The sequence below is a fragment of the Asterias rubens genome, chromosome 1 (assembly GCF_902459465.1).
Source record: "Asterias rubens chromosome 1, eAstRub1.3, whole genome shotgun sequence".
In the NCBI taxonomy this organism is placed as follows: Eukaryota; Metazoa; Echinodermata; class Asteroidea; order Forcipulatida; family Asteriidae; genus Asterias; species Asterias rubens.
In genome coordinates this window covers 23,206,245-23,217,360 of record NC_047062.1, presented here as the reverse complement: position 1 = coordinate 23,217,360, position 11,116 = coordinate 23,206,245, and the positions used below count along the sequence as shown (strand labels likewise).

The window sequence follows — 11,116 nt, the reverse complement described above, 5'->3', positions numbered from 1 at the left end:
TTAAAACACACAACAAATTATGTCCACATGTCGGCCAAAAATAAGTAGATGTAGGCTCTGCAAAGCATCTTCAATAACTGAAAGACGTCATTTAAAAGTGGCTTAAGTTTTGATGTTGAAGTTTAACTTGAGTTTTTAAATATTTTAGCAGCCCAAAGCCAATCAAGCCTACACCAGACTGATTAGTTTGAATCTGTGCCCAGTTCTGTGACGCTGCTCACCAAATAATTCCAGCTTACATCACCCGTAAAGCACGTACGCCAAGGGCCGCAGCATAGCATAAGCCCATAATTCCACAGTAAGCAGTGGGATATAAATAAAAATGCTCTTCATGGAATAGACACACACAATCATGACCACAGTTCTAATACATAAGGGTATATATAGATACCATATGGTGTAGAAATTAATCAGCATGTGGACAGGCCACAGTCTAAAAAAATATCACGTTTAGGAATGATGATTAATTTCAAACAATACAATAACACAGAAGCGGATCAAGAGGTTGCAGAGGAGGTGCAATTAGGCCCTTCTTAAGAATTTGAACTCATTGCCCAATTATTGGTGTTCGTGTCATTAAGTTTATAATCGCACAAATTCGGGCATGATTGGCAAATGTGGTTCCAAAAAAGTAAGCATCCTCATCCATATTTTTGTTTAATGTTAACTTCAACAAACTATTTGTTCTATACAAACTGAAATTGTATCAGTAAGAAATCTCTATGGGTATTTTCATATCATTAGTTGTGTACAAATAACATTTCAAAAGAGTGATTTTATTAAAAAAAAACATAGTCTTCGATCACATTGTTTACTTGTTTAATGCCCAGTACACCCATCCCTCTTCTTAGCCTCTGCTCTGCAAACCACTAACTGGATCAAACCCATTACAATCGCATTCAGTGCCTACACACATATATTTCAGATATTAAGATAGATTCTTTAAAAAATTAAAACATATGATTAAACAAAATTAATGCAAAATTTCATCTTGCATTTTTAAAATTGATTGGTGATATATTTGTCCAAGATTTTATCAGAACTATACCCTTTCCCTTCATTCGTTGGTAACAAATAACACAAATAATCTGGAGCTACATGCTACACAGGCAACAACAACTGTTTTATGTAAACTTTGTCCTTTGTAATGCATGAGGGTTAAAACATTAATTAAAACTGTATCATGAGATGTAGGTAAACTAACCTTTAAATATTTTTTCCCCTTAACTGTATAACCTTGCAACATCAAATAGAGGAAAAGGGTTAATATTGTTTTTGTAACGGCACAAATTGTGCAGTTAAAACAAACAACAAATGAAGCCCCAGAAAGAAATTATTATTCTGGGGCACTTCTCAGAAATCTGTGTCAGAAAGTCGATATTTCTAAATGTGTTTACTTAAAATACATTGTATTTTAGTGACGCCCCAGAAAATTTGTAGAAACGCTGGTGAACACTTGTTTTGATAAAAAGATTGTTTTGTTGTTGACATTTGCATTGATATCAAAGAAATGTTCAATTAAAAAATTTTGTGCATTACAAACACTTGCTTTTTCATTTGCAAACAAAAACCACAAGACTTCCATTTAATTATTTTGTTTTGTATTTGAGACTTTGAAAAAAAAAAAAGGAGAGAAAAAAAAACAGCATCCAAAAATAAATTTTACAAGTTAGACTATCGACTAGATTTCACAGTAGAAGTGTCTCGGTGAGAATACTACAAATTGGAGTTGGGCTCATTTCCATTATTGATTGCAGATCGATAAAAGTAAGTGCATTTCATTGTCAAATTGAGAACCGTTTATTTGATTTGGAAATCTGGTCCACTCGGTTTGCCGAATATTTTTCCTTTTTTTTGCACAGTCATCTGAGATGGGATATGTGGATAAGTCAACAACAAATGTAAGCCACCTCGTTCTACCCCCCCCCCTCCTTACACCGCTAAAATCAAAGAGGGAACAAGAGGAAAACATGCAAACAATGCTTGTTTTTGAGAGTGGGAGGAGATAACTCTTGTCTCCACCGGGAAAAAAAAACTCACTCTTCTACCCCCTTCCATCATATTACTGCAAGAAAATGTCATCACCCACGAGTCTGTGAATAATTAAAACCCCAATAAAAGTCTTGTTGTGATGTGTGATATAACAGATTAATCAAAGATATGAATACTGTTCCGACTGACTTTTGATTACGATGACCCTTTTCAAACCCATGCCTCAAACTAAAGCCCCGGCTCATACTTACTGCGAATGCTTCGTGCAAAGCGAATTTCCTTGCATCACAAATGGTAAATGAGTGCGTATCACCAAAATTTGCTTCGCATTCGCAGGAGGTATGAACCAGGCTTTAGGCTTCGTATCAGAGACAAACAAGTTGTTGTGAAAATGTGTGCTTCGCTCTGGTACTGGGTCTCCAACAGGTAGACGGTGCCTTACCATTGTGGAATCAGCGGTTAGCCTGGTAGGATTCGAACCCACAACCTTGTAATTGTTAAATTCTGCAGTCTAACCACTGGACAACATTGGTACATGGGATTCTGACAAAGATCAGTGATGGCATGCCGTCCAGGGGTCTCCAAGAACAAGAGTCGACTCATACTCTGACTTCTCCTTGGTGTGGTGGGTTGGTTGTATTGTTGGCACTCTGGCTACATCATCATGCTTCCACCCCCTCCAAAAGCTGATGTACTGACTGACATAATTCCCCCAGTCCCACGTTTAGGAGATGACAGGAAATCGGACAAGTTCACCTTCTTCATTTGGTTCTGTAGAGAAAGGGGGAAGTGAAGATACAAAACAATGATATTTGGTCTAAAGAGTATTATCATTAGTGTGTGTTGCTAAAAATAATGATTAATGATAGAGTGAACAAATCTACATATTTTTGTTGAACTCAAGGGATTTATAAACTAAAGTTTTGAAACAAAAACCTAATTCATAATAAATGTGTATATAAAAGCAAAGTGGCTTAACCAGAGGGGGAGGTGGCAGCCAGCAGCTCAGAAGCATTTTCCCCACTTTTTGTTGACAAATGAGCTTTAAATAAATGCAAAAATTAATGGTTGCCCCCCCCCCCCCCCCAAACGTCTGGTTAAGCCACTGCATGGAAATGTCTCTGAACATTCCAATGGTTGCGCGTCTTGTATATGTGCCCAAAACATGTCAGGGCTGAGGAGCATAAAACCGTTTTGTGCTTTCAGAATCAACGTTTTGGTGTGGCTAATATAGCGCTACAGACACAGCTAACAACAACATACTGGTAGGCCTACAGGACTCCATTTTTATAAGCACAAAAGAACCTCAGTACAACAAAATTATGCCTGTTGAGAATATGGCTAAGCCTACCAACCAAATTACAATGTCACATTTTGTTTGCTCAACCGTAAAGTTTTTAAAGGGGGGGTGTCTATTTTTGGTTATAACTTTTAAGAGCAATGGAACTTTGGGCGTTTATACTATGAAACATTGACCCCACCATTTCACAGGTTTGCTATTTTATGCATAGTGAGGATACTGGTCTTTGACAAACGCCAAAAGTATACCCTGCCTCTCAGATTTTTATTTAATTTTTTGGGCTTAATCAAGCTTTATGAAATTGCCCAAGGACAAGCTGACATGACAAATGGCTTTTAACATTGTGTATATCTATTTGTACAATTGATGTAGATTACTTAAAAAGCACACTAACTTATTTGATGTGTAGTTTGTATACAGGGTTGAAGGTACAGTAAGGGGACCTAGACTCTGTAAGGTCAGCGAAAAATATCAGTTGTTTGGTGTAAGGTTATTAGGTTCATCAAGATAAGCTGCTTTTAATGTATTATCCAATGCCTCGGATAAAACCGATTAGGCTGATTCTGCCTGATTGGTGTTAATCATTAATAAACCTTGTAAATAACTTTGATATTTTGTAATACACTGTACCTTCTATCGTAAAAATAGGGTTAATTGTTGTTACAGTTTTGGAGGTAGTTCAAGTTTGTTCAAAAATTGTATTTTATTTCTATTTTTAAAAAATTAAAAATTCCTCATCCTTTAGAGAGTTTTGATATATATTTTCTTGATTCATATTAAAGAGTTTCTGCAGAAGTTTCCATTAAATCCGTATCATTAAAAGAGTGCTGTTTCAAAACAATTTCTGTTAGTCTTTGTTTTAACTTTTTTTAACCAAATCATTTTCTTGATTCTTATAAAGAGTTTCTGCAAAAGTTGCTATTAAATCCTCATCATTAAAAGAGCGCTGTTTCAAAATAATTTCTTTTAGTCTTTGTTTAAACTTTTTTTTCACCCAAATATGATTTCTTGATTCTTACAAAGAGTTTATGAACAAAATTCTACATAAAATCCCCAACTATCATAAAAGAGTGTTGTTTCAGAACCTGATATATTTTATGTACAGTGAAGCAATAATGCAAGTTACAGCGTAATCACCATTCATGCCTGATTTAGTCCACTTCACGAAAAAAACAAGTTAGTCCAATCAAGCAAATTACAAACGCAGTCTCAATGCTCGTTCTGTTGACAGTTGTCGGCAAACAAACTCAACAACGGGTGACCAATTTCAAGCATATGAAGGTCTTTTAAAATGTCAAAACAACAATTTCTAATATCTCGACGACCAAACATCTCTATGGATACAGTCCAGCTGACAAACAAAACAAAAAGATATTGATTGCCCTTACCATTTTCTGCTTGTGTTTCTCGTGCTTGACGTTGATTGGCGGTGCCTTGGTTTTTGCCTCGATCCATTCCCGGTATTTGAGGTTACGTGGGGGCGGGTCAACCGTTTCTGGGGAGAAACTAACGCTCCGCTGTCTCGAACGTTCCTCGACGTTCTCCCCGTGGGAGAAGGTAGCCGATCGCCCTCTTATACAGGACCTCGTTGGGGAGGCTGGGAGGGGGCTCAGTTGGTCCCCATCCGTCTCGTCTTGGTCACCTCCTTCGCTGTCGTCTTTTCTCTTGATGCGTGTATCCTGAACATCAGCGCATGCTGACAGAGAGCGTCTCCTCCCAAACCTTAAGGGCACTGGAACAGGAGCAGACTCCTCCCTCACATCTGATTCAGTCACATTGTCAGTTTTGATTTCCTTTGTGTTTTTCTCCTCAGTCAATACCTCTGGGCTCTCCTCCGGAGCCTTGTGGGATCCGTCAGAATCGTGATGCTCCTCGTGTATCTTCCTTAGATCTTTCTTCTTACTGCCTCCACTGAAAATTTTGATGCTCAGGCGTGGTCGGTTCTTCTTCTTCTTGTCGCACTCTGCATTCTCTTTGTTATCAGTAGACATTATTTTGTTTTGTTCGGCAAGAACTCAATTGAACGGTGTCCAACACGATAAATTCAAATCATACAGTGACAAATCTCACAGCGCATAAAACTCCTGTAGCTTCAAAGCAGGGTTAATACGGATTTCTCACATCACTCTGCTACGGTACTGATGATTTTTAACCGACAAGGTCCTTCACGAAAATTTCTACCGAGTTTGTAAGTACTAAAGCCACATCTTGTTGACCCAGACTGGTGCAGTATGAAGCTATTACAACGTACCTGCAACAACCGAAAAACAAAACAAATCCGGGAGTTTGAGTGCAAATCAGTTTGTGTACATAGTACAGAGGTCGGTGTTGTCATTATTTTATCAAGTGTTGTTCTGTCAACTTGTGACTCTAGCAAAGTGTTTTGTTCAAGTGTGGGGTGGCATTTTCTTTTCTCTCGTACAACAACGTTTTCAGCACTTGAAAGAGGGACATGATGAGAATTTTATTTCCAAGTTAGAAAGTTTGTTATTCTCTTCAGGGGAACCAACGCCTTGTTCAAAACACTATGAAAAAAATGTTAAAGTTCAGGAAACTTTAACTACTTCGATTGGTTACAGGACTCAAAAACATGGTTCTCCGAATGATTGTTGTCAACTTGTTAGTTAAGATTTGCCATAAACAGCGAGGAGTGTTGACTTGATACAATGTAGTAAAGATTTGCCAACAAAGATTTGCCAATGATAGCGAGGAACCTTGACTTGATAGTTGAGATTTGCCAATAATAGCGAGGAACCTTGACTTGATAGTAAAGATTTGCCAATAATAGCGAAGAACCTTGACTTGATAGTTGAGATTTGCCAATAATAGCGAAGAACCTTGACTTGATAGTTGAGATTTGCCAATGATAGCGAGGAACCTTGACTTGATAGTTAACATTTGCCAATGATAGCGAGGAAACCTTGACTTGATAGCAAAGATTTGCCAATGATAGCGAGGAACCCTCGACTTGATAGTTAAGATTTGCCAATGATAGCGAGGAACCTTGACATGATAGTTAAGATTTGCCAACGATAGCGAGGAACCTTGACTTGATAGTAAAGATTTGCCAATGATAGCGAGGAACCTTGACTTGATAGTTAACATTTGCCAATGATAGCGAGGAACCTTGACTTGATAGTAAGGATTTGCCAATGATAGCGAGGAACCTTGACTTAATAGTAAAGATTTGCCAATAATAGCGAGGAACCTTGATTTGACAGTTGAGATTTGCCAATAATCGCGAAGAACCTTGAATTGATAGTTAAGATTTGCCAACGATAGCGAGGAACCTTGACTTGATAGTAAAGATTTGCCAGCGATAGCGAGGAACCTTGACTTGATAGTAAAGATTTGCCAGCGATAGCGAGGAACCTTGAATTGATAGTAAAGATTTGCCAATGATAGCGAGGAACCTTGACTTGATAGTAAAGATTTGCCAGTGATAGCGAGGAACCTTGACTTGATAGTGAAGATTTGCCAATAATAGCGAGGAACCTTGACTTGATAGTAAAGATTTGCCAGCGATAGCGAGGAACCTTGACTTGATAGTAAAGATTTGCCAATGATAGCGAGGAACCTTGACTTGATAGTAAAGATTTGCCAGCGATAGCGAGGAACCTTGACTTGATAGTAAAGATTTGCCAGCGATAGCGAGGAACCTTGAATTGATAGTAAAGATTTGCCAATGATAGCGAGGAACCTTGACTTGATAGTAAAGATTTGCCAGTGATAGCGAGGAACCTTGACTTGATAGTGAAGATTTGCCAATAATAGCGAGGAACCTTGACTTGATAGTAAAGATTTGCCAGCGATAGCGAGGAACCTTGACTTGATAGTAAAGATTTGCCAATGATAGCGAGGAACCTTGACTTGATAGTAAAGATTTGCCAGCGATAGCGAGGAACCTTGACTTGATAGTAAAGATTTGCCAATGATAGCGAGGAACCTTGACTTGATAGTAAAGATTTGCCAATGATAGCGAGGAACCTTGACTTGATAGTAAAGATTTGCCAGCGATAGCGAGGAACCTTGACTTGATAGTAAAGATTTGCCAGCGATAGCGAGGAACCTTGACTTGATAGTGAAGATTTGCCAACGATAGCGAGGAACCTTGACTTGATAGCCAAGATCTGCAATCTTCTTAATAGCTAAGATTTTCCATTCATAGCAAGGACCCTTAAAAAGCCCAATTAAATATTTTCAGGAACTGTTTTGTTGAATAGGTCCTTTAAGTGTTCTTCCTGCACGAATAAGCGCAATGCACTCAACATTTTTCCTTGGTTAAAAAAAGTGAGGCCTAAATAATTTCCTTTAAAGGCAGTGGACACTCTTGGTAATTACTCAAAATAATTATTAGCATATAAACCTTACTTGGTAATGAGTAATGGGGAGAGGTTGATAGTACAAAACATTGTGAGAAACGGCTCCCTCTGAAGTGACGTAGTTTTCGAGAAAGAAGTAATTTTCCACGAATTTGATTTCGAGACCTCAAGTTTAGAATTTGAGGTCTCGATATCAAGCATCTGAAAGCACACAACTCCGTGTAACCAGGGTGTTTGTTCTTTCATTGTTATCTCGCAACTTCGATGACCAATTGAGCTGAAATTTTCACAGGTTAGCTATTTTATGCATATGTTGAGATACACCAAGTAAAAAGACTTGTCTTTGACAATTACCAATAGTGCCCATTGGCTTTAAAGAAGTTTAACATTGCACTGTTTTCCTAGGTTATTCAGAACACTCAATGGCAATATATCTCAAGTCATTGATTCCTGTTGAGAATACTTTAAATTTCAATGGATTTTTAACAGTACCACTACTGCCTAGACCATAGACCGTAGATACATTTTGGCGGTCGTAACCAATAACTGTTTCGGTTGAATTTACCAATCACTCGCCAATTGACCGAAGCAGTTATTACTTGCCAATTGAACGAAGCAGTTATTGGTTGTGACCGCCTAAATGCACCCTTGACATTAGCCAAATTCCACCCAGCGACACTTTGGAGTCAGAATCCATAATACTTCAATGACAAACAAAATTGTATTGATGATTTGAGGTCCTTTTTTAAAGTGGTTTGCATTATGTGACCCGTTATTCTGAATATTTTCCAACACAGGCCTATCTACTGACTGATCGTTTTTAAGTCAAATCAATTTCTGGGAGGAAAAAGAAGAAAAAGAACACTAATTTTATTTGATTTTTACACAAGAGTAATCAAAGATTATTCTTTTTTAATACTTTTAGTTATTTAAAAAGGGGAAAATCACATCTTTGATGTCTACACATTTTTTGAGCCTTCCTTTTTCATTCAGCTACATGAGTTTAATCAAAATTGATGAATGCAAATTCAAAGCAGTTGAATCTTTGCAGTTTTCACCACAAGGTTGAGTTACAATCAATGAATCATTCATAAACTGGTCATGAATTATTCATGGTAAAATCTAAAGGCCTTCAAGCTGCACTTTGGATGAATGGATCATTATTACTTCAAAGATCACGTGATTTTAGTTTGGGGAAGGAGACAGTCTAAAATCCCAAGGGCTATAATTACAGCCTAGCGTTTTGACTTTCCTAGCGATGTCAATACTCATCAATCATGTTTAACAAAATTTATTCTCCAAAGAGTTTATCAATTAAATTTCCATTAGACCCTTTTATTTAATAACTGTTTATTGCAAAGGTATTGCAACTGCAGTGTGTCATCAAAGAACTGGTCAGCAAGACTTGTGTTTTTAATTTTCAATGGCACAGTTGATAAGGATGTCAGCTAATCAGAACATGTCAAGTTGTATTACAGTATTTTTTAAAGATAAAAATAAACACAAAATAATCAGACAAACTTCAATATAACCTTCAGCAAAGCCATTGGACTACTCTCAACAGGCCGTTTGTAATTAAACTTTGTTCACTCCATCGAAAAATCTCAAAACTTCCAAATTCCCTTGAAGAGCCTAGTCAAATAGCATAGATATAATTTGCAGTTTTAAAATCTCCAAAATTCCTATTGAGACACAGCCTAGTCAAACAGCACAAAAAAGTCAAATAATAATTGTTTGACTAAAAAAGTCTGTCAAAAACCACCCCTTGAACACGAAGGGTTAACATGCAGAATCAATCATTAACAATCTTGTTATAAAGCTGTCATTAAAATGACTGTTTTGCCAAGTCTACAGTATCGACATTCAAAATGATTCAACAGTAAGGCATGAATCATATTGAACACATCTTTGTTTTGTCAACTTCAAGGACCGAGGATAAATCCCAGAGGAGTTTTTGATTTGTTTTAAAAGTCAGTCTGAAGTGGCTTGAAAAAAGTGCATGATTCATTCTTGAAAGATTAATTCATTTTCATCCAACACAAGACCAACTTGTTAATTCACTTATTAAGTGAACACTTAAGTCATTTGGGGTTTTCAGTTAAATGCTCGGACGGCCACATGTCTGTATGGGGTTAAGTATTTGGTATAACAACTTCCGGAAAAGTTTCCGTATGGCGCCACCACTTTTTCATTCGATATGAAATAATATAATATCTAATTTACCTCAATGAGATATCCCTTTTTCTAAAAATGAGTGAAAAAGTGGTGGCGCCATACGGAAAGTTATCCGGACCAAATTCCAACACAAAATTTCAGCCGAAGTTTACGCCCCCTTGTTAGGTATTGCAAAGACAAACATCGATATCGACAGCTCGGTACCTGCAACAGTTCGCAGACGACCATAGTATTACTAGTAGTAGTACAAATTACAACAGCTCATGCCCCCAGTTCCGCCCCACCAGGCACAAGCAAGTGGAAACAATCATTCCTTCAATGATCGTTTCCGACACAGTATAGAAATTGGGGGTACAAAATATCATAAATTGAATATCGTTTACATTTTTACACAATTCAAAACAAAGTGCGACTTGATTCAACACCAGTGCAACAGAATAACTAAACTCAACTCACCTAAAACCTCTTCATTTCTCGTTCATTCTGTAGATTTGCTTGTAACGGTAGCTGCGGTTAAAATGGCAATCCAATGACCAAAAACTACACTATCAACAACACAGCGTGCGTTATGTGCGACTTGTTTACTGACGTGTGGCGTACTCTCTGGCGTGCACCAGTTTTGTGTTGTGTTTACATCCAGATTCACTAATAGCCGTCGCGTACAAAACGTACACACAGGCCGGCCAAGGCTAGCGTGACCTACTTCGTCAATAAACACAGTCATTGCGTGTGTGTGGTGACCCTGGAATAGCCTGGGTCTTGCTGGGTTTTGATGACGTATGGTGTGCGCACAAGGCCAAGTTTTGGACAAGGACACAATCAATTCAGTATAAATCATCATTATCAAGGCCTGTTCATCTTACAAAATAATACAAAACAATTAAATAAATTATTGAGGCAGTAGGCTGTCTGGCGTCACCACAATACGTAGCGTTGAAGAATGGTAGGCGATTGTAAATAAATATAACATTGATTAAACAAATAACCTTGCAAAATCTCACAAAGTTAGAGTGACACTGTCAATTTTGAATCAATACCAGTCATTCTTCTTCTTTGCAGAGTAGGCCTACATTACAGTAAATGTCTTGGACATGTATCCAAAAGCTTGATAGGCACTCCTGAGGCCCTAAATCCAGTAATAGAGTCATGGCGCTTCTGGTGGGTAGAAGGTTCTTCAAAGTAAAATGAACCCGTAGTGCAGAAGGAAATTCATTGTTGGAAAATGGGTGTTGTGGTTCAAATTACATTATCTCAAGTCGATGTCTATAATTAAGGTAGGCCTACATCAAGGTTTATACTTTTATTTTATATAAACGATACCCTATTA

The 11,116-nt window shown here is 37.6% G+C and overlaps 1 protein-coding gene across 1 annotated transcript; it reads right to left on the bottom strand.

The window, feature by feature from the left end:
* Window positions 1-1,857: 1,857 nt before the first annotated feature.
* LOC117294509 lies at window positions 1,858-10,389 on the bottom strand. The gene is made up of 3 exons (XM_033776956.1): window positions 10,246-10,389; window positions 4,681-5,543; window positions 1,858-2,763 (listed from the first exon to the last, which is right to left on the bottom strand). Exons 2-3 carry the CDS (start codon window positions 5,281-5,283, stop codon window positions 2,647-2,649), a joined length of 720 nt encoding a protein of 239 aa, XP_033632847.1. The 5' UTR covers window positions 5,284-5,543; window positions 10,246-10,389; the 3' UTR covers window positions 1,858-2,646.
* Between the last annotated feature and the right edge of the window lie 727 nt (window positions 10,390-11,116).